Here is a 27,326-nt window from a genome sequence, read left to right on the forward strand (position 1 = left end):
TAGCACGCGTGTGCTTATCAGTTTATTTATTTACTTGTTTACCCAGGTACTCATGTTTTCCCTACTTTTCATTCATTTGATCGTATTTATGGAGTGCTTTTCCCATTTCTTGTTTGCAGTTTGGGTCTGCCTCATTCTCCATTAGATGGTAAGTTCGTCCGGGGTAGGGACCAATCAGTGATTGGTTTTATAGGTGCAGAGCACTGTACTAAATTCCTGGGAGAGTATAGTAAGATACAGTTGATTGACACAATCCTGCACTCAAGGCATTTACAGTCTAACTGGGGGGGTGGACATGAGAATAAAATACAGAAAAACAAAGCGACCAAGTATAAGGGTATGAAAATAAGTGCCATGGGAATGGGGGGCCAGGGCGAGTACCTAAATTCTCTGGAGGTAGGAAGGGAAAAGAGTGTGGTGGGGTGAAGGGATGAGAATGTAGGGAAGGCTTCGTGGAGGAGGCAGGCTGTTACACTTTTACTGTAGGCGGCCAGTACACTTGCCCGGCACAGGTCACCGTAGCATTTATTGAATGCTGCTGACACAGATGGAGCCCTGGGGGTTAGGGTTTAGGCCTCTACGCTAACCTTCTCCCTGTGCCTCCATCTCGCCTGTCTGCCCGCTGATCCCTGGCCCACGTCCTCCCGCTGTCCCGGAACGCCCTCCCTCCTCACATCGGCCAAACTAGCTCTCTTCCCCCCTTCAAAGCCCTACTGAGAGCTCACCTCCTCCAAGAGGTCTTCCCAGACCAAGCCCCCTTTTCTTCAGCTCCCCCTCCCCATCACCCTTACTTGCTCCCTTTGCTCTTCCCTGCCCCACATTACATATGTCTATACCTACAATTCTATTTACTTTTATTGATGCCTCTTTACTAGTTTCGATATCTGTCTCCCCCCCATCTAGACTGTGAGCATGCTGTGGACAGGGACTGTCTCTCTTCATTGCTGTATTGTACTTTCCAAGCACTTAACCACTTGTCAGCTGTGTGACTGTGGGCAAGTCACTTCACTTCTCTGTGCCTCAGTTACCTCATCTGTAAAATGAGGATTAACTGTGAGCCTCACGTGGGACAACCTGATTACCCCGTATCTACCCCAGCGCTTACAACAGTGCTCTGCACATAATAAGCGCTTAACAGATACCAACGTTATTATTATTATTAATACAGTGCTCTGCACACAGTAGGTGCTCAAAAAGTTTGGAGGGGGGTGTGCAATGGTAGCAGCTGCACACCAGGCCTCGGCGCCCTATGCAGCAGCAGCTGCAGATTTAAGAAGCCGCGAGAAGTGTGGCAGTGTGGCCTGATGGTAAGTGCAAGGGCTTGGCAGTCAGGGGTGTTATGGGTGCAGAACACTGTACTAAGTGATTCTTTCCCGACTCTGCCGCCTGTCAGCTGTGTGACTTTGGGCAAGTCACTTTGCTTCTCTGTGCTTCCATTGCCTCATCTGTAAAATGGGCCTTAAGTCTGTGAGCCCCACGTGGGACAACCTGATCACCTTGTACCTCCCCCAGTGCTTAGAATGGTGCTTGGCACATAGTGAGCGCCTAATAAATATCATCATCCTTATTGCTATTATTATTATTGTTAACAGCAACGGTTGCACCTCCAGCCTCGGCGCCCCCTGCAACAGCAGCAGCTGCAGATCCGGCCTCGGCGCATCGTGGCTCAGTGGAAAGAGCGCGGGCTTGGGAGACAGAGGACGTGGGTTCTGATTCCAACCCCGCCACTTGTCTGGTGTGTGATCTTGGGCAAGTCGTTTCACTTCTCTGGGCCTCAGTTACCTCATCTGTAAAATGGGGATTAAAAGCGTGGGCCCCATTTGGGACGATCTGATTACCCTGTATCTACCCCAGCGCTTAGAACAGTGGTTGGCACGTGGTAGGGGCTTTACAAATACCATTATTATTATTATTATTATCGTGCAATAGAAGCGGCTGCACAACCGGCCTCGGTGCCCCATGCCAGCAGGGGCTATGGCCCCAACCTGGCTGCCCTGTGCAAAGGGCAGCTGCACCCCCAGCAACGGTTGCACATCCGACCTCGGCGCCCTGTGCAGACCGCAGCAGCCGCAGACTCGGCCTCGGTGCATCGTGCAATAGCCGCAGCAGCCGCAGACTCGGCCTCGGTGCATCGTGCAATAGCAGCAGCAGCTGCAGACTCGGCCTCGGTGCATCGTACAATAGCAGCCGCAGACTCGGCCTCGGTGCATCGTGCAATAGCAGCAGCAGCTGCAGACTCGGCCTCGGTGCATCGTGCAATAGCAGCAACCGCACACTCGGCCTCGGTGCATCGTGCAATAGCAGCAGCAACCGCAGACTCGGCCTCGGTGCATCGTGCAATAGCAGCAACTGAAGACTCAGCCTCGGTGCATCGTGCAATAGCAGCAGCAGCCGCAGACTCGGCCTCGGTGCATCGTGCAATAGCAGCAGCAGCCACAGACTCGGCCTCGGTGCATCGTGCAATAGCAGCAGCAGCCACAGACTCGGCCTCGGTGCATCGTGCAATAGCAGCAGCAGCCGCAGACTCGGCCTCGGTGCATCGTGCAATAGCAGTAACCGCACACTCGGCCTCGGGGTATCGTGCAATAGCCGCAGCAGCCGCAGAGCCGGCCTGGTGCATCGTGCAATAGCAGCAGCTGCACACTCGGCCTCGGTGCATCGTGCAATAGCAGTAACCGCACACTCGGCCTCGGGGTATCGTGCAATAGCCGCAGCAGCCGCAGAGCCGGCCTGGTGCATCGTGCAATAGCCGCAGCTGCAGACTCGGCCTCGGTGCATCGTGCAATAGCAGCAGCTGCAGATTCAGCCTCGGTGCATCGTGCAATAGCAGCAGCAGCTGCAGAGCGGGCTCGGTGCCCCGGGCACCGGTGGGGCGGGGGCAGCCGGGGCCGGGCCGGTCCTTCCCGCCCCCCTCCCTTCCTCTTGGCGCAGACGAGGCCGGGGGCGGGTCTCGGTGACATCAGAGCTGCTGGGGGGGGGGGGGGGGTTTCGGGCCTCCGTCCCGCCCCCTCCCCGTGACCCTTCCCCCGCCCCTCTCTCTTTCCATCGGGCCGGCTCGGTCGGGCCGGTGGTCGGGCGGTGCACTGGGCATCGCCCCCCGAAGATGGCGGCGCTGACCCTCCCGTGGGCCGCCGCCCGCCTCGTCCCCGGCGGCCGGACCCTGGCCAAGGTGGGCAGCACGGGGGGGGGACAGTCCTGGGGGAGGACAGTTGGTCCTGGGCTGGGGCCGGTCCTTGGGGGAGGATGGTCAGGCCTGGGGGCGGGGGGGGGGGGAGGTTTGGGGACAGTCCTGGGAGGGGGACATTTGGGCCTGGGCTGGGGCCTGTCCTGGGGGGAGCAGTCCTGGGGAGGATGGGCAGTCCTGGGGGGCAGTCCTAGGGCAGGATGATCAGTCCTGGGGTTGGGGGCAGTCCTGGGGAGGATGGGCAGGCCTGGGGTGGGGGGGAGGCCCTGGGGAACATCCCTGGGGGAGGGTGGTCAGTCCTGGGGTGGGGGGCAGTCCTGGGGCAGGATGATCAGTCCTGGGGAGGATGGGCAGTCCTGGGGTGGGGGGGGAAGGCCCTGGGAACATGCCTGGGGGAGGATGGTCAGTCCTGGGGTTGGGGGGACAGTCCTGGGGCAGGATGATCAGTCCTGGGGTTGGGGGCAGTCCTTGGGAGGATGGGCAGTTCTGGGGTAGGGGGGACACAGTCTTGGGGAGGATGGTCAGTCCTGGGGTGGGGGGGACAGTCCTTTAGGGGCAGTCTTGGGGAGGATGATCAGTTCTGGGGTGGAGGGGTTGTTTGGGGACAGTCCTGGGTAGGGGACAGTTGGTCCCGGGGAGGATGGCCAGTCCTGGGGAGGATGGTCAGTCCTGGAGTTGGGGGACAGGCCTGGGGGAGGATGGTCAGTCCTGGAGTGGGGGGGGACAGTCCCGGGGGAGGATGGTCAGTACTGGGGTGGGGGGACACTCCTGGGGAGGCAGTCTTGGGGGAGGATGGTCAGTCCTGGCGGGGGGGCAGGCCTGCGGGAGGATGGTCAGTCCCGGGGTGGGGGGGGGGGGGTTTCGGGCCTGGGGGAGGACAGTCCTGGGAGGGGGACAGTTGGTCCTGGCATGGGGCCAGTCTTGGAGGGGGGCAGGCCTGGGGGAGGATGGTCAGTGCTGGGGGGCGGGCCTGGGGAGGGACAGTCCTAGGGGAGGATGTCAGGCCTGGAGGGGGTGGACAGTCCTGAGCGCGGGGGTGGGGTGGACAGTTGGGCCTGGGGTGGTCGGGGCTGGGCAGGGGGTCCCACAGGAGAATTTGGGGTCACGGTTAACGTTGGGGAATGGGGTCGGGGTCCTGCAGCCACCCTCTACCTGTCCCACCCTCAGCCCCCCTCCCCTCCAAACCCTAACGCCCCCCACCCCCTGCTGCCCCCGACCTCTGACCCCCATCTCCCCGGGCCGGGCCTGTGTATCCGTGTATGTATGCATACATCAGTGTGTGTGTACGTGTATTTATATGTGTGTGTGTTGTGGGGGGGAGGTTAGGGGAGAGGATGTATGGTCTAGAGGGGGAAAACTGCCAGCTCGTTGTGGTCAGGGCTTGTCACCCGTTATTGCTGTACGCCACTTTCCCAAGCGCTTACTACAGTGCTCAGTGCTCACTAAGCGCTCCGTCCATGCGGTGGAAGGAAAGAGTGAATGACGACATGAATGAATGAGCGGAAAAGGAGGAGGGGGCGCTGGGGGCTGGAGGTGGGGCAGACCCCGGCCGCCCCACACCCCCGGGACAGGTGGCTTTCCTGAGTTTCCGGGCTCTTTTACAAACACACGCTAAAGCACCCAGAAAAAAATCCTGCCAGGGTTCCTGTGCCACGTGGGGTGGGGCCTCCCCCGCCCCACATCCGGCCCTGCACGTGCTCTCAGACTCTGTGCCCCAGTGCTCTGCACTTCCTAGCTCTCCGGTGCCTTGCACCGTGCTCCCCAGCTGCCCGGCACACTGCCCTGTACTCCCTAGCTGCCCAGCATGGTGCTCTGCACCCCTTGCTGCCTAGCCCAGTGCTCTTCACTCCCTAACTCTCCAGTGCAGTGCACTGTGCTTCTAGCTGCACGGCACAGGGCTCTGCACTCTGTGGTAGCCCGGTGTGGTGTATTGTGCTCCCTAGCTGCCCAGCACAGTGTTTTGCACTCCCTAGTTGCCCGGCATAGGGCTCTGTGCTCCCTAACTGCCCAGTGTGGTGCCCTGCCGACACAGTGCTCAGCGCTGTCTAGCTGCCTAGAACAGTGCCCTGCACTCCCTAGCTCCCCAACCCAGTGCTCTGCACTCCCTAGCTGCCCAGTGTGGTGTACTGGGCTCCCTAGCTGCCCAGCACAGTGTTTTGCACTCCCTAACTGCCGAGCACAGGGCTCTACCCTCTCTAGGTATCCATTGTAGTGCACCGTGCTCTTAGCTGCCCAGCACAATGCTCTGCACTCCCTAGCTGCCCAGCACGGTGCTCTGCACTCTCTAGCTGCCCAGCACGGTGCTCTGCACTCTCTAGCTGCCCAGCACGGTGCTCTGCACTCTTTAGCTGCCCACGACGGTGCTCTGCACTCCCTAGCTGCCCACCACGGTGCTCTGCACTCCCTGACTCTCCAGGCTAATGCTCTGCACTCCCCTAGCTGCCCAGCACGGTGCTCTGCACTCCTTAGCTGTGCAGCACGGTGCTCTGCACTCCCTAGCTGCCCAGCATGGTGCTCAGCACTCCCTGACTCTCCAGGCTAGTGCGCTGTGCTCCTAGCTGCGCACCACGGTGCTCTGCACTCCCTAGCTGCCCACCACAGTGCTCTGCACTCCCTGACTCTCCAGGCTAGTGCTCTGCACTCCCTAGCTGCCCAGCACAGTGCTCTGCACTCCCTAACTGCCCAGCATGGTGCTCTGCACTCCCTGACTCTCCAGGCTAGTACACTGTGCTCCTAGCTGCTCATCACAGTGCCCTGCATTCCCTAGCTGCCCACCACAGTGCTCTGCACTAACTCTCCAGGCCAGTGCACTGTGCTCCTAGCTGCCCGGCATAGTGTTCTGCACTCCCTAGCTGCCCAGCACAGGGCTGTGTGCTCCTGAGCCACCCGGTGCAGTGCTCCCTACCCGATAGACCCCGGTAGAGTTGTGTGCACATGGTGGGCGGCCCAAGTACGGCTCCTTCCTCCCCGCCGCTCGATTCCTGAATCATCGGTTTCTAAAGATGTCCCTCTTTCACTATGAATCAGCCCTGAGAGGCAGCTGGGAGTTATTTCAGGACTAGACTACCTGCTAGTAAAATAGACAGAATATCAGAGCCCCCTTGGTATCATCCAGTTTCCTGTAATTTGATTACTGACTGAGTTTTTTCTTAAAAGAATAGGAATTAAGATAAAGATTGTGTCTCAACCAGTATTTTGCCATCACAGTGGTTTTGTTGAATGAATTCACTTATTTGTATTTGAGCACCTCCTGTGTGCAGAGCGTTGTATTAAGCACTTGGGAGAGTGCAGTACAGCAGTCAGCCGATACATTCCCTGCCCACAAGGAGCTTACAGTCTGGGGGGGGGGGGGGTGCAGGCAGACTTTAATGTACATAAATAAATTACACATGTGTACCGTAAGTGCTATGGGGCTGGGAGGGGATCTACTATTCACTGCTTTTTTGTGTATTGTTCTGAAAGAGTGAAAAACCTTTTTCAGTACAATGTTTGTTTGCCAAGGGCAGGGTGGTGACTGCTGAACTAGGAATTCAGCTCAAAATTCATATCAGAAATGATTTAAAATGCAGAGGTTTGGGAGGTCTGGTTATCATTATATTATTATGGTATTTGTCCATGCTTTTGATATGCCAGGCATTGTGCTTAGGCAAATACAAGATTGAAACTTTAGACAATCAAGAGTGTCGTTTTTGAACGTGCTATGTACAGAGCACTGTAGTGGGCACCTCCTGTGTGCAGAGTACTGAACTTGGTGCTTAGGAGAGCACAATAAACACACAAAAAAAATCTTTTTCTCCCAAATGTCTTACAACTAATAATAATAATAATGTTGGTATTTGTTAAGCGCTTACTATGTGCAGAGCACTGTTCTAAGCGCTGGGGTGGATATAGGGTAATCAGGTTGTCCCACGTGAGACTCACAGTTAATCCCCATTTTACAGATGAGGGAACTGAGGTACAGAGAAGTGAGGTGACTTGCCCACAGTCACACAGCTGACAAGTGTCAACTAGACACTTAGGTCAAGTCATGCCTAGACTGTAAACTACAGACTCTCCCTAGCACTTAGTACAGTGTTCTCCACACAGCACTCAATAAATTTGATTCCACTTACACGGACTGTGCTCTCCCCTCCCCAGCTCCTTTCATTTTCATGTCTGCCCTCCTCACTAGATTGTAAACTCCTTGAGGGCAGGATTCCTGTCTAGTAACTCTGTCGTATTTTACTCTCCCCAAAGCACTTAGTAGTAGAGTGCTCTTCACTCAAGAGACACTCAGTAGGTACCACTGATTGATTTTTATGTTTGGGATCTTTCTTATCGCACCCGTTGCCAAACTCTTATTCGATTATGAACTCCCAGAGGACCAGAGGTTGTGTCCAGTTCTCACCAGTGTATTTTTTTCCCCAGTGTTTAGTATAATGCTCTGCACCCGGTAGGTAATATTAATAATAATAATTGTGGTATTTGTTAAGCTCTTAACTATGTACAAAGCTCTGGGGTGGTGTGGCTCAGTGGAAAGAGCACGGGCTTAGAAGTCAGAGGTCATGGGTTCTAATCTCTGCTGTGCCACCTGTCAGCTGTGTGACTCTGGGCAAGTCACTTAACTTCTCTTTGCCTTAGTTCCCTCATCTGTAAAATGGGATTTAAGACTGTGAGCCTCACGTGGGAAAACCTGATTATCCTGTATCCATCCCGGCTCTTAGAACGGTGCTCGGCACATAGTAAGCACTTAACAAATACCAACATAATTTTACAAGCAAATTGGGTTGGACATAGCCCCTGTCCCATGTGGAGCTCACAGTTTCAATCCCCATTTTACAGATGAGGTAACTGAGGCCCAGAGAAGTGAAATGACTTGCCCAAGGTCACACAGCAGACAAGTGGTGGAGCTATTAGAACCCATGACCTTTTAACTCCCAGGCCCGTGCACTGTCTACTATGCCATGCCACAGATGTCCATATTACTTTCCAAGATTAACTTTCCTCCCTGCTCGGGCCTTATCATCCCAACAGCCATCTCAGCATTTCCAGCCATGCATTCATTCATTGTCATACTTATTGAGCGCTTACTGTGTGCAGAGAAGCAGCGTGGCTCAGTGGAAAGAGCCTGGGCTTGGGTGTCATAGCTCATGGGTTCGAATCCCGGCTCTGCCGCTTGTCAGCTGGGTGACTGTGGGCAAGTCACTTCACTTCTCTGGGCCTCAGTTACCTCATCTGTAAAATGGGGATTAAGACTGTGAGCCTCGTGTGGGACAACCTGATTACCCTGTATCTACCCCAGCGCTTAGAACAGTGCTCTGCACATAGTAAGCGCTTAACAAATACCAACATTAATTAACAATACAACAGTTACAACAACAGTATAACAACAGTGGCAAGAGTACGGGCTTGTGAGTCAGAGGTCTTGGGTTCTAATCCCGGCTCTGCCACTCATCAGCTGTGTGACTTTGGACAAGTCATTAAACTTTTATGTGCCTCAGTTACCTCAGCTGTAAAATGAGCCTCACGTGGGACAACCTGTTTACCTTGTATCTACCCCAGTGCTTAGAACAGTGCTTGGCACATAGTAAGCGTTTAGCAAATGCCATCGTTATTATTATTACCTTTATACTCTCTGAACAGGGCTTTTGTACTTGCTCCTTGGTTTGGAGCACGTAGAAGTGCAAGACAAGTGGAAAAAAAGGAAGGAATAGAGGAGCCCTATAAATAGAGGTTGAGAACTCAATAGCCTGTTTATTCAGTTTGAAGAGGGTTTGGGTTTTGGAAGCCGGCCAAGACTCCTGTCTTTCATCAAGTCCAGTGATGTAATAGTGGTATTTGTTCAGTGCTTACTATAGTGCCAGGCACTGTACTGAGCGCTGGGGTGGATACAAGGTAATCAGGTTGAACACAGTCCCTGTCCCCCAAGGGGCTCGCCGTCTCAATCCTCATTTGACAGTTGAGGTAACTGAGACACGGAGATGTGAAGTGACCTGCCCAAGGTCACAGAGCAGACAAGTGGCGGAGCCGGGATGAGAACCCTGGTCCTTCTGACTCCCAGGCCCGTGCTCTTTCCGAGAAGCAGCACGGCGTAGCGGTTAGACCGCGGGCCTGGGAGTCAGAAGGTCATGGGTTCTAATCCTGGCTCTGCCACAAGTCTGCTGTGTGTCCTTGGTCAAGTCACTTGACTTCTCCGTGCCTCAGTTCCCTCACCTGGAAAATGGGGATTGAGACTGAGCCCCATGTGGGATGAGAACTCTGCCCAACCTGATTTGCTTGTATACACCCCAACGTTTCATATAGTCTTTGGCACATAAGTAAGGGCTTAACAAGTACCACAATTCTTTCCACTAGGCCACACTGCTTCTTGCCACCTCGCAGGGCACTCAGAGTGCCATTAAAGCCCAGTTCTTTCATAAAGCGGAGCAGGGAAGCAAATCTAGGTTGCCCTTGCCGGTGAACGACTTCTCCGTGTCCTCTTGAATACCCAGGGTCAGCCGTATTCATTGGGCATGACCGTCTTTCTCTGCGTGTCCATCCCAGCCCTGATCTCAAACCCCTGAGGGTTAAAAATAGGCCAGCCACGTGTGGGCTCCTGAGTCATCGCCACTCAGGATATTTGTAGCCCCTGGGGGAGGGCTATTTATAATTTAGAGGTGTGTCCAGGTGCCCCTTAGAGCCAGAGATTAAGGGTTGGGGTTTCAATTCTTTTGGGATCTCCGTTTCTAAATCCTTCCAGTATCTGCTGTACGGTATTTCCCAGATCCGCTTCTTCCACTCCATCCTTAAAGCCACCACTCTGGTCCAAGACCTCGGTACCTCCCGGCTAGATCACTGCATAAGCCTCCTTACTGGCCTCCCTGCCTCCAGCCTCTAACTAAGCTGCAAACACAGACGTCCATATTACTTTCCAAGATTAATTTTCCTCCCTGCTTAGGCCATATCATCCCATCTCAGCATTTCCAGCCATGCATTCATTCATTCATTCATTCATTGTCGTACTTATTGAGCGCTTACTGTGTGCAGAGAAGCAGCGTGGCTCAGTGGAAATAGCCTGGGCTTGGGAGTCATAGCTCATGGGTTCGAATCCCGGCTCCGCCGCTTGTCAGCTGTGTGACTGTGGGCAGGTCACTTCACTTCTCTGGGCCTCAGTTATCTCATCTGTAAAATGGAGATTAAGACTGAGCCTCGTGTGGGACAACTTGATTACCCTGTATCTACCCCAGCGCTTAGAACAGTGCTCTGCACATAGTAAGCGCTTAACAAATACCAACATTAATTAACAGTACAACAATAAACAGACACATTCGCTGCCCACAATGAGCTTATAGTGTAGTATAGTGTGGATATAATGATAGTATTATTTAAGATATTACCATGTGCCAAGTGAAGTGACCACCTGCCCAGGGTCACACAGCAGACAAGCCACAGAGGTGGGATTAGAACCCATGACCTCCTGACTCCCAGGCCCCATACTCTAACCACTAGGCCATGCTGCTTCTCTGTAAGGCTCTAACGGAAGATTCTTGGGGACAGAGAATGTGTCACTTTGTTAAATACTTACGAAGAGCTTAGTAAAGTACGCTATGTGATGATGATGGTATTTAAGTGCTTACTATGTGCCAAGCACCGTTCTAAGCACTGGAGTAGATACAAGGTAATCGGATTGTCCCACATGGGGCTCACAGACCTAATCCTCATTTTACAGATGAGGTAACTGGGGCACAGAGAAGTTGTGACTTGCCCAAAGTCACACAGCTGATGTGACGGAGGCGGAATTAGAACCCACGACTCCCAAGAACTCCCAAGCTGGTGCTCTTTCCACTAAGCCAATGGGTGCTCAATAAATACTAGTAATCTATTATTACCAGTTGTATCTCTTGTTTTTCTCGCTTCCCCTAATGTGCGAATAGCTTTTATCTTTCTGTCTCCCCACTCCCCCACATAGATTTTAGCTCTTTGAGGGCAGGGAAGATGTTTTATATGTCCATTGTACTTTCCTGAGTGCTTAGTACAGTGCTCTGTAAATGGCAGGCACTCAGTAAATACTAGTGATTGATTTATCGTTCTAAAATTCTGTTTAGAATGCTTTCACTCCACTCCACCAAGCCTCCAACGGTTACCCATTTTTCTCTGAATGAAATAAAAGTTCCTGACCTTTTGAGTGAAGGTTCACCACTGGCCGTCTCCCTCTTGCCTTTTGGCTTTGTGGGTTACACTTTCCTCCTCATTCTTTGCGCGCTTCCGAAGCTCACCTCCCTCCTAGCTGTGCCTTGCTTTCTCCTCTCCTCGATCAGTCATATTTATTGAGCCCTTACTGTGTGCACTGCACTCTACTAAGCGCTTGAGAGAGAAGCATAGTGGCCTAGTGGATAGAGCGGGAGCCTGGGAGACAGGAGGACCTGGGTTCTAATCCCAGCTCTGCCACTTGTCTGCTGTGTGAGTTTGGCCAAGTCACTTAATTTGCCTGTTCTTCAGTTCCTCCTTCTGTAAAATGGGGATTAAGATTGTGAGCCCCATGTGGGACATGGACTGTGTCCAACCTAATTAGCTTGTACTTACTCCAGCGCTTAGTACAGTGCCCGGCACATAGTAAGCACTTGAATGCCATTACCAAAAAAAAAAGTAGACTATAACAGATTAGACATTCATTCATTGAGTTGTATTTATTGAGGGCTTACTGTGTGCAGAGCACTGAACTAAGTGCTTGGGAGAGTAGGATATAACACTGATTAGATCTGTTCCCTGCTCACGATGAGCTTAAAACCCAGATTTACTCTGTCTCCTGGCAGGGATTCTTTCCCACCCCCTAAAATCTGCCAGACCCCACCTTCCTCTACACCTCCCTGGTTATGTTCTCTGGCCGTGTTTAATGCTTTATTTATTTCCTTACTTTAGTTTTTATCAGCGGTATCTACTTTCTAAGTGTTACTGCTAGTGTATATTCACAGTGTACATAACTGATCTCCCTCTATAAATTGTAGACACCTTCAGTGTTGAGTAGTGTGCACTGGGGAAGCAGCATGGCTTAGTGGCTTGGGAGTCGGAGGACGTTGGTTCCAATCCCAGCTCCGCCACTTGTCTGCTGTGTGATCTTGTGCAAGCTGCTTAAGTTCTCTGTGCCTCAGTTACCTCATCTGTAAAATGGGGATTAAAACCGTGAGCCCCACGTGGGACAACCTGATTACCTTGTATCTACCCCAGCGCTTTGAATGGTGCTCAGCACACAGTAAGCGCTTAACAAATACCATCGTTATTAGTGGAAAGAATGTGGCTTAGGAGATAGGAGACCTGGGTTCTAATGCTGGCTGGACCCTTGAATACTGTGTGACGTATGGGCAACTGCTGGAAGATCTCGAGGAGTGGGGAAACATGGACTGGACGGTTTTGTAGAAAAATGATCCGGGCAGCAGAGTGATGTTAGACCGGAGTGGGGAGAGATAGGTAAGCAGGAAAGTCAGCAAGGAAGCTGATGCGGGAATCAAGGTGGGTTAGGATCAGTGCTTGGATTAACGGGGTTGCAGTTTGGGTGGAGAAGAAAGTGTGGAGTGTAGCGATCTTTTGAAGGCTGAATTGACAGGATTTTGTGACAGATTGAATATGTGGATTGAATGAGAGAGATGAGTTGGGGATAACATCGAAGTTACGGGTGTACGCGAGAGGGAGGATGGTGGTGCCCTCTACAGGGATGGGAAAGGCAATCAGTTGTACTTATTGAGCGCTTATTGTGTGCAGAGCATTGCGGTAAGAGCTTGGGAGAGTATGATGTAGCAAAATAAGATACATTCCCTGCCCACAGTGAGCTTACAGACGTGAATATAAATGAGTATATTACGGATAGGCGCATAGGTCATGGTGGGAATATGTGTTTTGGTCAGTCAGTTTCCCCGTCTTCAAAGCCTTGTTGAAGGCATATCACCTCCTAGAGGCCTTCCCTGACTAAGCCCCTATTTCCTCTTCTCCCACTCCCTTCTGCTACCTATATTCAGTGGATTTGCTACCTATATTCACCCCTCTCTCAGCCCCACAACACCTATGTACATAGCTGTAATTTATTTACTTATGGGTGTCTCCCCCTCTAGACTGTAGCTCATTGTGGACAGGGAATGTGTCTACTGACTATTGTACTCTCCCAAGCTCGTAGTACAGTGCTCTGCGCACGGCAAGCATGCAGTGCATACCATTGGTTGGTTGATTTGGACACGTTAAGTTTGAGATGTCCCTGGGACATCCAAGCAGAGATGTCCTGAAGACAGGAGGAAATACGCGATAGCAGAGGAGGAGAGAGATCAGGGCTGGAGATGTAAATTTGGAAATCATACACATAGAGATGGTAATTGAAGCCATGGAAGCGAGTGAGTTCTCCAAGGGAGTGGGTGTAGACGGAGAATAGAAGGGGACCTAGAACTGAGCTTTGTGGGGGTGGGCGGCAGAGGAGGAGCCCGCGAAAGAGACTGAGAGTGAGCTGCCAGAGTGATAAGAGGAGAACCAGGAGAGGAAAGTGTTGGTGAAGCTGAGGTGGGATAATGTTTCCAGGAGAAGGGGGTGGATGGCAGAGTTGAAGGCAGCTGAGAGGTCAAGGGGGATTAGAAAAGAATAAATTATCTTGTATCTTTCCCAGTTCTTGGCATAGAGTAGGCTCTTAGCAATACTACGATTTTTATCCTTCTTTTTCTTCTTAACCTTCTTTCTTCTGTTTGTTCCCCAAAACTTAAAAGCAGCGCTCAACACACAGTAGGTGCCGAGTTCCATGTTATGCCTGAAGCCCTGGGTGGCTACTGTGTGCCGAGCATGCCATAAACACGGGAATGTGCGAAGTAAAGAACACACGTCTCTCTAGTCAAACGAAGGAGATAGGCAGACACAAATAGTTGACATACTTATCAATCCTTTGAACATCTGTACTTTCAACACTCCTCTTATTTACCATAGGGCCTTCTTGATACTGTTGACTTCCGTGAAGGTAAAGCTGAAATTTCTGGTTTCTTTTTTGTGTTTCCAGATTTGCAGTTGTTCTTTCTCTACTAGCGGTCGCCACCACACCAAATTTTTCAGCGATCCCGTGGAAGCCGTGAGAGACATCCCGAACGGGTCAACGGTGCTGGTTGGTGGTGAGTGGCAACGTTGCTTTTCTTTCTGGAGAAATGACCTCATCAGGGAGACGGCAGATTTCTTTAATGGAGGCGTTATAGATGTCTATCATAAAATGGAGTCACTACAGTGTTTTCGCTCCAGTACTCAGAGCTCAGCAACTCCCTTATTTATGGAGTTGATTGTCAACGTGCATTTAGCCAAAAGCAGTAAGAGACAGGGAATTATTGAAATACCCTGTTGACTCCCATAATTGACTCCCCTGCATCTTTCTTTGCTCTCTTCCCCCCATACCTTTGCTCCCCGGTGATTTTTGAGGAGAAAATAGAATTTCCCTGAGCTGTGATAGCAGCATGCACAGGCATCAGAAGAGAAGGATCAGAAATTAAGAATGGCCCAGATACAGGTTGAGAAAGGGAGCGCGTTTCTTCTCTGGCATGTGGGAACTACAGAGCTGGAGCTGAAGAAGAGCTGGGCAGGGGTGGGGTGGGATTAATTCACTGAGTGCCTGTTTGCAGCCCTTAGAGTGTAAGGGAAGTAAGAGATAGTCTCAGTTGCCTTCCTCTTCACTCTCCCTTCCCTTCCTTTTTTTCTTTCTCTTTTTCTTCCTCCCATAATCACGGGACTTAATTTTCTATGACCTCTTATAAATGGTATTATAATAATAATGGTATTAGTTAAGCGCTTATGTGCCAAGCACTGTTCTAAGCACTGGGGTAGAAGCAAGGTAATCAGGTTGTCCCATGCGAGGCTCACAGATACACACACAGTACTGGAGCGGAAACACTGTAGTGACTCCATTTTATGATAGACATCTGTAATGCCTCCATTGAAGAAATCTGTCTCCCTGATGAGCTCACGGTCTTAATCTCCGTTTTACAGATAAGATAACTGAGGCACAGTGAAGTTGTGATTTGCCCAAAGTCACACAGCTGTTGCAAAAAGGGGCAATAGCATCAGTAAATACAGAAAGATATCATATTCACTAAAACATTCAAATGCACAGATGAACCAGTCATAACACAGAGTCAAAGTTAGAGTACAGTAAACGGATATTTCAGTCACAATGAACTAGGCTGATGTCTTTCGTGTCCTGAAAATGCTCATTCTATTGATGACCTGAAATCCCACCTGAGTGGCTCCAGTTCTTTTTTACCTGATGGTGAAATAAGATTTAGTGCTTGTGATGCTTCTGTTTTCATTGTCCATCGCCATTTTCGGTTCTTTTATTTTAAGAAGATGGCTTTTAGAAACTCCCCCATGGAACCTCCCTGAAATCACCCTGATTTGGCTCCCAGAATTGATGAAATATGCATCGAAATACCTCAGTACCACTGCCTGATTCTCCTTGGGCCCAATCTCTTTGAGGTTCTGGATGTAAGGGGCAAGGTTTATTTTTATGACACATTTACTTACATATAGGCATGCTCACATGCATGAGCAAACACACACACACACACATTGACTATGCTCGGTTTGGGTCTCATGATTTAAAAATTAGACATCCAAAGAATTCCCTTGAACTTCTGGCTCTTTGTCATTTCCCAAGAGAGTTGCTGGTTTCTTTTTATACGTTATTCTGGCCACAGTTCAAATTTGGTAGAATGGGGTTGAGTGTGAGTTGTAACAACCGACTTAGTTGACAAGCAGTATTTGGGAACCTTCCCTTCTCAGAAAGGGCAGTGGTCATGAGCTGCCACCTAATGTTTCTCTTTTCTGTGTGTTATAGGATTTGGGCTCTGTGGGATTCCAGAGAACCTTATTGGAGCTCTGCTGAAGACTGGAGTGAAAGAACTAACTGCAGTTAGTAACAATGCAGGGTAGGTGTTGGCAAACCCCTACAGTGACAAGGTTAAAGAACGGAGAAGCAGCCTGGCCTAGCGGATCAAGCACGGGGCTGGGAGTCAGAGGACCTGGGTTCTAATCTTGGCTCTGCAACTAGCCTGTTGGGTGACTGTGGGCAAGTCACTTAATCTTTTTGGACCTCAGTTTCCTCATCTGTAAAATAGTGATTAAGACTGTGAGCCCCATGTGGGACATGGACTATGTCCAAGCTGATCAGCTTGTATCTACCCCAGCGCTTAGCACACAGTAAGTATTTAACAAATACCATAACCACCCTCCCCAACAAAACAACAAAAATATAAAACTTGCACAGATCTGTGAGCAAGCCAAACCCCCTCGCCCCCAAAGACACACACGGTTTCCTCGTGAAGCATCAAAATGGTGAATGAGTTTTCAGGGATTAAATATACCTGGAAAAGTCCCAAGAAGCTCAGAACAGATAGGCGAATGCTGATCGCCAAGCTCTCGCTTTTTCGATCTATTTTTGGTAGTCTACTGGGAAATAATCCTCTGGCCATCAGAGTCAGAGTGGGGAAGATCAGGGGCCATCTGGAGCAGCGCTTGAAATAAGCCGGAGCTGATGAACATCGATCTTGGCAGGAGCTTCTGGGAGGCTGTAATGGAGAAAGGGAGATGGGAGGCAGTGGGGAGACTTTGATGAACAAAACAGTGGCAGTAGGCAGGAGCTCTCTTGAGCCATGTGGTTGATGTGTAAAGCGGTAGCACCGCCTCTTTTCCTCTCCTACCCCTCCCCCCCCATTCCCTACCACTTCCGGGGAGAATCCCCATCCCAGTGGAGCAGGACTTTGTCTGACCAGGGATGGACTTGCCGGGAGCAGGATGGAACTCAAGGATGGCTCTCTCCAGCAGGGATGGACTCTTTCTTTTGCTGCTGTTGTGGTTGTGGAATCGTTGTTTTGATGGAATTGGCCACAATATGTCTGTCCCAATGTGTCTGGGTCCTCACTCCTCACTCATCTTTTAGCTTGGGGTCCTCCTGCAAGTCAGGTATCGGGTCTGATCTTTGCTATTTTCCCACCACTCAGTATAAGCTTGGCACAGATTAAGAGCTCAAGTGATGTCAGAAATAATAATAACTTATATGAAGCACTCAGTCACCTTGCCCCACCCTCCCTTCCATTGCTGCTTTCCTACAACAACCCAGCCTGTACCCTTGTCTCCTCTAATGCCAAGCCACTCACTTCTTCACTCTCATCTATCTCGCAGCCAACTTCTTGCTCACATCCTGCCTCTGGCCTGGAACGCCCTCCCTCTTCCTATCTGACAGACGATCACTGTCCTCACTTTCAAAGCCTTATGAAAATAAAAGTATGTCTCCTTCAAGAGGCCTTCCCCGATAAAACCCTAATTTCCTCTTCTCCCACTCCCTTCACTGTTGCCCTTGCACTTGGATTTGCATCCTTTATTCACCCCTCCCTCAGCCCCACAGCATTTATATATGTATTCATAATTTATATTAATGTCTGATACCACCTCTAGACCGTACGTTTGTTGTGGGCAGGGAACATATCTGTAAACTCTGTTATAGTGCACTCTTCCAAGCACTCAGTACTGTGCCCTGCACTTGGTTAATGCTCAGTAAATATTGATTGATTGAAGGGAGTTGGACTGTAAGCCTATCATAGGGCAGGGACTCTCTGTTACCTATTTGTTCATTCCAAGGGCTTAATACAGTGCTCTGCACATAGTAAGCGCTCAATAAATACTATTGAATGAACCTGGTGCCCCAAAATTCAATTTTAGTTCAAATAGGTATATCAAAAGGTCAGTCACCTAATTTTGAAAGGTGGGTTTGTCCTTAAAAATAAAGGGCAAGAAGTGCATAATTATTATTTTTCTTTATGGCATTTTTAATGCACCTACCCTGTGCCAGGCACTGAGGAAAGGTGAAATAACGGCGGCTCAGATGAGGTTCCTACCCAGTCTTACAGGTTTAGAACAGACACACTGAGAAAAGAATAGGAAAATTATTTAAAGACAGTACAACACCATGGTAAGAGAAGTCAGAGGAATGGGGAAGCAATTGGGAATGGGGAAGCAACTGGAAATTTTTCAGTGTTTTAACAGTCGTTACAGGAAATTATTCCCATCTGCTCCCACGGAACAGGACTGGAAGGAGGGTTGAAGGGAGAAGCCACTGCTGTCTCAGACCTGTCCCAGTATACCCAGTGTCCTGGTTGCAGGGGAGCTCAGGAGCTGCCTCTACTGCAGAAAAGTTCTTTTCCTGTGTCCCAGACAGTGGTACATTATGCAGTCTGATCCAAACAGAGAAGGGGGTGGGAGATCCGGATCCTGGGGGAAGGAGTCAGTGGGCTTCTGGGAGGCTGAGCTGGAGATAAAAAGTCCCCTTAATTATGGAGAGCTCTTTAATCACCTGATCAAAGCCTGTTCTGCTTTTAACAACCCTTTAGTGCCGTTTCTTTCTCCCTTCTGACCCCCGCTTTCTTGGCCAAACGGCCATGTGTTAGAACTATTAGTATTATTATTAAGTGCCGTTGAGTCCTTTCCGATTCATAACCACTCCATGGATATGCTTTCTGCAGAACATCCTGTCCTCTGCCATACTCCACAGCCTTTCTAACGGTTCTTCCGTTCTCGTTGTTATGGTCTCTGTCCATCTAGCTACCGGTCTGCCTCTTCCACGTTTTCCCTGGTCTTTTCCTAGCATTAGTATCTTCTCTGGAAAATTAGTGCTCCTGATTATGTGTCCAAGAGAGTAACGGGAGGCTGCCCTGCCATCCTCGAGCCATTGATGTAACTGAGGTAAGGGTAAATGGAATCCCTATAAAAGAATCAATCAGCGCTTAGAACAGTGCTTGGCACATAGTAAGCGCTTAAAAAATATCATTATTATTTAATAATAATAATAATAATAATGTTGTTATTTGTTAAGCGCTTACTATGTGCCGAGCACCGTTCTAAGTGCTGAGGGAGATACAGGGTCATCAGGTTGTACCACGTGAGGCTCACAGTCTTAATCCCCATTTTACAGAGGAAGTCACTGAGGCACAGAGAAGTTAAGTGACTTGCCTACAGTCACACAGCTGACAAGTGGCAGAGCTGGGATTCGAACCCTTGACCTCTGACTCCCAAGCCTGTGCTCTTTCCACTGAGCCACGCTGCTTCAGGTGCAGCAGCCTCCCCCTTCCATGTGCTTTGCAGTTTCTTCCTCTCCTCATTCCAGAAGGATAAGCACGGTTCAGCAGACAGAGCACGGGCTTGGCAGTCAGAAGGTCAGGGGCTTTAATCCCGGCTCTGCCACTTGTCTGCTGTGGGACCTTGGGCAAGTCATTTCATTAGGCCTAGTTGCCCCATGTAGAAAATGGGGATTGAGACTGTGAGTGGGACAGGGACTGTGAGATTTGGGGACCACTTGCAGGTATATTTCACTGGTGGGACAATGCTTTTGTTTCCCCAGGGGTCCAGAATATAGTAGTGGCATAATCCATCTCAGGTGCCAACCTGATTTGCTTGTACCCACCCCAGTGCTTAGTACAGTGCCTGGGACATAGTAAGCGCTTAACCAAATACCACAGTTATTATTACTATTAGAAAATTTTGCAGATCTTTCAACGCTCACACCCCCAACACTCCCCTTGCCAGAAACTCAACAGCTTTCCACCTAAAAAAGTTCCATCCTGCACTAGCCACACGCATAATGGGGTGAGTGGTGTCCTCATTCAGCTGAGCCCCCAGGTTGCCTGTTGCAGGGGCAATTTGGGTCATTTTGAAGAGAATTCCCAAGTTGCAAAATTCACATGAGGAAAAGTAGGAAGGGAAGTGGGAAGTGTTATCCCTGTCCTGTGGCTGGGCCTGTTAGAATTACTACAAGGCAATGTGGCTATTTTCCTGTTGCCCATCCTGCACTTTAATGGCCCTTGTAGCAAAAACAGAGTCCTGAGATGTGGGGACCACATGTGAGGATATTCCACTCTTGGGGTGCTGACTTTGTTTTCCCCAATAGTTCAGAGGGTAGCTGTATCAGTGGCATAATTAATCTCAGTCGCCAATTACATCTGTGGCATTTTATCTGCCCGCTGTTGTCACCCTGCCTTCCGGCCTGTGCTTTGAGTTGTTCGGTCCCCTTGGCCACTTTCAGTGCCTTCTGGTGCCATGGTGTAAGGACGGGGGCGTTGGAGGCAGAGGGTGGGCCCAGTGGACCCGTGACACTGTAAGCTCATTGTGGGCAGGGAACATGCCTACTAACTCCATTATATTGTACCCTCCCAAGCACTTAGTACAGTGCTCTGCACCCAGTAAGCACTGTGGGTGGAGAACACATCTACCAGCACTGTTATATTGTACTCTCTCAAGTGCTTAGTAACAGTGCTGTGATTATAGAATGTGCCTGTAAATACAATTGATTAAAAAATAAATAAGGGATTGGAGGTCCCTTACTGCCCCTCCCCCGGTGGTCTGCCCCCAATGGATGCTTGGCGAATGTTGTTCCCAGAAGGTGGCCCTCTGTTGATTTCTCTTTCTGCCCAATCAGTCAGTAAGCTGTATTTATTGAGTGCTTCCTGTGTGCAGAGCACTGGATTGAGCACTTAGGAGAGTTCAGTACAGCAGTATAATGAATACATTCCCTGCCCACAATGAGCTTATAGTCTAGTAGCAGAGAAAGACATTAAATAAATATAATTATAGCTGTGTACATAAGTGCCGAGGGGCAGGGAGGGGGATGAATAAAGGGAGGAAGGGCAGTGCAGAAGGCAGGGTAAACGGAAAGGAGGGCCTAGGGGAGGTCTCTGGAAAGAGATATGCTTTGATATTTTGAAGGAGGGGAGAGTAATTGTCAGGTATGAGGAGGGAGGGCATTCCAGGCCAGACGCGGGACGGGAGCGAGAGGTCGGCGGCAAGAGAGATGAGACGGAGGCACAGTGAGTAGGTTAGCGTTAGGAGCCAAGCGTGCAGGCTGGGCTGTAGTAGGAGAGCAGCGAGGTGAGGTAGGAGGGGGTAAGATGATTGAAGGCTTTGAAAGCCGACAGAGGCATTTCTGAGGTGGACCCAGTCTCCACGGACCCCCTGAGGCTGGAACCGTTTTCCGCCCCCCGCCGCAGAGCGTGTCTGCCATGTCCATTATCCAGGGAGAGCCCCCACTCCTCTGAGGAGTGAAATGGCAGGAAATGGAGACTCAGTCTGCCACTAGTAGGCCCAGATGTGGGCCTGCTCTGCAGCGGCTCTAGCTCGGAGGTGGCACCCCACCCTACAGCCCCATTTGGGCATCCGGCCGGGCAGCAGCCAGGGAAAAAGGAGGGGTCGTGGGGTGGGGGGATGCACAGGGGGCTAGCACTTGGCTAGGCAAATCCCAGAACCTCTGTTGATTTCCTAATAATAATAATAGTGTGATTAGTTAAGCTCTTACCATGTGCCAGGCACCTTACTGGGGTGGATACAGGCAAATGGAGTTGGACCCAGTCTCAATCCCCATTTTACAGATGAAGTAACTGAGGCCCAGTGAAGTGACTTGCCCAGAGTCACCCAGCAGACATGTGGCGGAGCTGGGATTAGAACCCATGACCTCCTGACTCCCAGGCCTGTGCTGTATCCACTACGCCATGCTGCTTCTCTTCTGCCCATAGCGGGGGTGGCGAATTCTCTGGGCTGGCTTGCATTGTGCAACCCGGCTGCGACAGCGGAGCATTCTGGACCTCTGGTTCCCTTTCCAATTATAAACTATGTGAATAACATCACAGTCCCCAGGGGTTTGGGTTTTGTCGGCAGGCGGCCCAGGGAAGGGGCTTGGGGGAGGGGCTTGTCCATGCTCCGCTTGGGCTTTGAGATTGAGATCAGCAGAGCGTGTGAGGTGCTCGGCTGCAAGTGGCTCACTCGAGCTGGGTCCTTTCCATTGCCTGGGCAGACAGCTTGTCCCCACATTAAACCCGATGAAAGCGCGGCGGGTTGAAAAATGTGTTGGTTGGTGGGTGGGGCTAGGGGGAGGGGGTCCTGTTGTCTGGGCTGGCAGAGTTGGCCCTCCCAGACGGAGGGCTTGTCTCCTGAAATCTTGCTGGATGGGAGAGAGGAAAGGGGTGCGTGGGGGATCAATCAGTCAATCAGTGATATAATTCACTGTAATAGTAATGCATTATTTTAGTATTTGTGAAGTGCTTACTATGTGCCAGGCACTGTTCTAAACACTGGGATAGATACAAGATAATAGGGTTGTACACAGTCTCTGTCCCATATGGGGCTTGCAGTCTTAATCCCCATTTTACAGATGAGGGAACAGTCACAGAGAAGTTAAGTGACTTGCCCAAGGTCACACTGTACTATATGCTTGGGACAGTACAGTGTAACAGAGTTGGTAGACATGTTTCAATATTAATTGTGATATTCACTCTGCGCTTACTATGTGCCAAATGCTGTTCTAAGTGCTGGAGAAGATACAAGATAATCAGGTCAGACACAGTCCCGGTCCCACGTGGGGTTCACAGTCAACGTAGGAGGAAGAATGGGTATTGAATTGCCATTTTACAGATGAGGTAACAGAGACACAGGGAAGTCAGGTGTCTTGCTCACACCATCACCCAGCAGACACGCGACAGAGCTGGGATTAGAACCCAGGTCCTCTGACTCCCAGGCCCATGCTCTGTCCATTGGGCCTTGCTGCTTCTCATTTGGAGGGAGTTGGCTGGGCCTAGTCTGAATCGTCCTGAGCGATTCGGAAGCTGGTTCTTCTGAAGAGCCTGGGGGAAGGAATCTCTCCCACCCTCCCTGGAATTATTCCTGGAAGCTCTCTGTGCAGTATCATTTTTATGAAGCAGCTATTGTCTTATCCTCACTTTTTTTTATTCTACTACTATGCCAGCCACTGTACTAAGCCTTGGGGCCAAGAGCTGACTACAAGCTAGTCAGGTTGGATACAGTCCACATCCCACAAGGGGCTCACAGTCTTAATCCCCATTTCACAGATGAGGTAACTAAGCCGTGTAGAAGTGAAGTGACTTGCCCAAGGTCATGCAGCAGACAAGTGGCAGAGCTGGGATTAAAAATCAGATCCTTCTGACTCCTGGGCCCGGGCTGTATCCACTTGGCCATGCTGCTTCTCATTTGGAGGGAGTGGCCCACGCCTGGGGGACTGGGAAGATGGTTTTTCTGAATCAGTATCTCTATCCTTGCCCTCCACCCCTACCCTGGGAGGGAGAACCAGAAATGATTTGGGGATCCATTAACAGATACAGGTTAATGTTTGCTCTCTACACTTCTTTCCACAGAATTCTTAGTTTGAGATTGGACAGATGATCAAAACCAGGTTATTTTTCCTAAGAGGGTTTGGGGTTTTTAACGGGCAAATTCACAAACATTAGGCAAACACCCTTATTTACTCGTCCCATTTCAAAAGATTTCTTGAAGACAGTCATGTGTTTCTCAGGGATAAGTAACCCAAGTATGAGGTTCTTCCCTTATTGCTGCCTCATTAAACTAGTCTTTGGTGGTAGCTCAACCAGACTCACCTCTTGATTCCTCTGTCTCCCAAGCGTTTTGTTCGCGGCCATGCCTTTGTTCTTCCCATCTTTGAAAGCTCCGGGAAACCTGTCTCTTCCATGAAAATTTTCCAGAGTAATCATGTTTTCTGTCATGTTTTCCCATTTTTTTAAGCTCTCCTAGCAATCAATCAGTAGTATTAATTAAGCACTTACTATGTGTAGAGTATTGTGCTAGGAGTGCTCGCCCTCTAGATTATTGTCATCTTCTGGTCAGGGATCATATCTGCTAACTCTGGTATATTCTCCTCTCCTTTGTGCTTAGTACAGTGCTCAGCTCACAGTAAGTGCTCAGTAAATACCCATGATTAATTACCCTTAACCCTTTTATCAAAGTGTGTATTTCTTTTATTTAATTATTAATTTGTTAATTCATTCATCTTTCCAGTTGTTGAAGTTGTTTTTTTCCTGTTCAGTCAATTAGTGGTATTTATTGAGCGCTTACTGGGTGTCGATCAGTGTACTAAGTGCTTGGAGGAGTACAATACAATAATATAACGTTCCCTGCCGACAAGGACCTTTAGGTCTAAAGGAGGAGACAAACTTTAAAATGAATTTTGGATATGTACATAAGTGCTGTGGAATGAATACCAGTGCTTGGCACATAGTAAGTGCTTAACAAATACCATTATTATTATTATTATTATTATTATTATTACCAAGTGCTTAAAGGGTAGAATCCAAGTGGCACAGAAAGGCCCGTCTCTCCCATTAGACTAGTGGAAATAATGGTATTTTTTAAGCGCTTACTATGCCCTGTTAAGCACGGGGTAATTACAACATAAACATTCTCGATGTTGGTTAGCACAGTCTAAGTAGGGGTAAACAGGCACATAGAACCATAACAGTAATTATGTAAAATAACAGTATCTTACACAATCAACAATGCAAGATAGTATTGTAAAATGAAAAACAAATTGGGCACAGTTCTTGGAGGGCAGAATCCTCACTCCATGGCCTCAAACACAAGCTGTTATTCAGTCAGGAGTGCAGAGCACTTGAAAGAGTACAGTAGAGTTAGGAGACAGGATCCTTGTCCTCAAAGCACTTTACCATCTTTACCATTTACCAATTTATTATTACAGGTAATAATAATGATGATGGTATTTGTTAAGAGCTTATTATGTGCCAAGCACTCTTCTAAGCGCTGGGGTGGATACGATGTAATCAGGTGGTCCCATGTGGGGCTCACAGTTTCAATCCCCATTTTACTGATGAGGGAACTGAGGCCCAGAGAAGTGAAGTGACTTGTCCAAAGTCACCCAGCTGACAAGTGGTGGAGCCGGCATTAGAACCCATGACTTCTGACTCCCAGGCCCGTGATCTTTCCACTAAGCCATGGATGTGAACAGAAGGGCTGCACGATGCGTGGGGGAGGGTTGGGGGGGTGAATGCCCAAGTGCTCGCGTGACGCAGAAGTTGCTGAAGTGGCAGTAGGGAGGAATTAAGAGTGGGGAATTGAGAGCTTAATGAGGGACAGCCTTCTGGAGGAGGTGTGACTTCAAAAGGGCCTTGAAGTGGCTAGCTGGATGGGGTGGGGGGTGATGGGAGAGTTGGGGGGGGGTGAGTGGGAGTGAAGGTACCAGAGACATAGTAGGAGTAATAATATAGTAATAATAATAGTGATGGTATTTGTTAAGTGCTCATTGTGTGCAAAGCACTGTCCTGCAAGAGCATGGTGTAGTGGATAGAGCATGGCCCTGGGAATCATGGTCATGGGTTCTAATCCCGGCTCTGCCACTTGTCTGCTGTGTGACCTTGGGCAAGTGACTTTACTTCTCTATGCCTCAGGTTGCCTCATCTGTAAAATGGCGATTGAGACTGTGAGCCCCATGTGGGACAGGGACTGCATCCTACCTGATAAGCTGTATCTACCCTGAGCTTAGTAGAGTGCCTGGCACACGGTAAGCACTTAACAAATGCCACTATTATTATTTTATTAGGTGTAATAGTGTTTATTAATAATAATGTTGGTATTTGTTAAGCGCTTACTATGTGCAGAGCACTGTTCTAAGCGCTGGGGTAGATACAAGGTAATCAGGTTGTCCCACGTGAGGCTCACAGTCTTAATCCCCATAGTACAGATGAGGTAACTGAGGCACAGAGAAGTGAAGTGACTTGCCCACAGTCACACAGCTGACAAGTGGCAGAGCAGGAATTCGAACCCATGACCTCTGACTCCGAAGCCCAGGCTCTTTCCACAGTGCAGTGTACTGTGTGTTGGGAAAGAATCCCCAGGTGGAAATGAGAGTCTGTGTTTTCAGGGGCTCGCAGTCTAAAACAACATGGTAATCATAACTGGTATTTGTTAAGCACTTCACATGCGTCAGGTACCGTACTAATCACTGGAGTGGATACATGCAAATCGGGCCCCCTCTCAGGGTCGCACCTGGAGAGTTTCCGGTACTTTTCCAGTCTTGACTACAGGAGGGAGAGTCAAGCAGAGACCTACCCATTCCATTCCTAGCTTGGCCAGTGGTTAGGGAGGGGAAGGCCATCTGCTACAGTCAAAACTCCCCTGTGCTAGGCAGAGACCCAAGTTTACTGCGCGGAAGGAGGCAACGGTAAACCACTTCTGTATTTTTACCAAGAAAACTCTCTGGATGCACTACCAGAACGATGGCAGATGGAGGTGGGGTGTTCTGGGGGAGATGTGTCCATGATGTTGCTATGAGTAGGAGATGACTCGACAGCATAAGACAAGACAGTCCATGTCCCTCATGGGGCTCACAGTCTTAATCCCCATTTTATAGGTGAGGTAACTGAGGCACAGAGAAGTTAAAATAATGTACCCAAGGCCACACAGCAGAAGTGGCAGAGCCCGGATTAGAACCCAGGTCTTTCCGACTTCCAGGCCTGTGTGCTCACCACTGGGCCACGATCATAATAACAATTATGGTATTTAGCATTTTCTATGTGCCAGGCACTGAGGTAGATGCAAGATAATCAGGTTGGACACAGTCCATGTTCCACATGGACCTCACATTCTAAAGGGGAGGGCGAACAGGTTTTGAGCCCCCATTTTGCAGAGGAGGAAATTGAGGCACAGATAAGTTCAGTAACTTGCCCAAGGTCACACAACAGGCGAGGGGCAGAGCCGGGATTAAAACCCAGGTCTACAGGCTCCCCATCCTCTGCCCTTTCCACTAGACCGGGCTCACTGACCTCATCAATTGGCCAGAGGTAGAACTCTTGAACTTCTTCTCCATCTCCCACATCAAAGACCAACAGGCATTCAAGCACCACTCCCTTCAACCTGTCCTCTTGGGCTGTAGCTTGGCGGGGAGGAGGAGGTGGAGTTAATTCTGCTGACCTCCCTCACCCAGCACCTCTCTGGAGGCCAGTGCTGTGTTACCCGTTGGAATCATTACAAACATGAACTGCAGAGGTAAAAACATTGTTTCTAAAGAAACCAAAACAATCCTTTAGATTATAGTCAACTATGAATGGTTACTTTTTCAATGATGTCCTCTTTTGGTGATGTTAATGGTCTCTGTTCATTTGAAATTTTCTTTATTATTGCGAAGAAATGTAGCAATATACTAGTGTTGAACACCAGATGTAATTTCCTCCCAGGGTTGACAACTTCGGCCTGGGTCTTTTACTGAAGACCAAGCAGATAAAACGAATGGTCGCCTCGTATGTGGGTGAAAATGCAGAATTTGAACGCCAGTATTTATCCGGAGAGTTGGAAGTTGAACTCACTCCTCAGGTAATGCTCA

At 49.7% G+C, this 27,326-nt stretch overlaps 1 protein-coding gene and 1 non-coding gene across 2 annotated transcripts in view; both read left to right on the forward strand.

The window, feature by feature from the left end:
* The first annotated feature begins 3,047 nt into the window (after window positions 1-3,047).
* Window positions 3,048-27,326, forward strand: part of OXCT1 (3-oxoacid CoA-transferase 1) — a 106,347-nt gene continuing 82,068 nt past the window's right edge. The window contains exons 1-4 of the mRNA XM_029060355.1: window positions 3,048-3,169; window positions 14,166-14,274; window positions 15,984-16,074; window positions 27,181-27,316. Coding sequence (XP_028916188.1) covers window positions 3,104-3,169; window positions 14,166-14,274; window positions 15,984-16,074; window positions 27,181-27,316 — 402 coding nt within the window. The 5' untranslated portion in view covers window positions 3,048-3,103. The remainder of the gene's footprint in view (window positions 3,170-14,165; window positions 14,275-15,983; window positions 16,075-27,180; window positions 27,317-27,326) is intronic.
* On the forward strand, window positions 25,976-26,113 carry LOC114810927. Its single transcript, XR_003758616.1, has one exon. It is a non-coding gene; the product is annotated as a small nucleolar RNA SNORA7 (small nucleolar RNA).

Source organism: Ornithorhynchus anatinus, chromosome 3, assembly GCF_004115215.2.
Source record: "Ornithorhynchus anatinus isolate Pmale09 chromosome 3, mOrnAna1.pri.v4, whole genome shotgun sequence".
Classification (NCBI taxonomy): Eukaryota; Metazoa; Chordata; class Mammalia; order Monotremata; family Ornithorhynchidae; genus Ornithorhynchus; species Ornithorhynchus anatinus.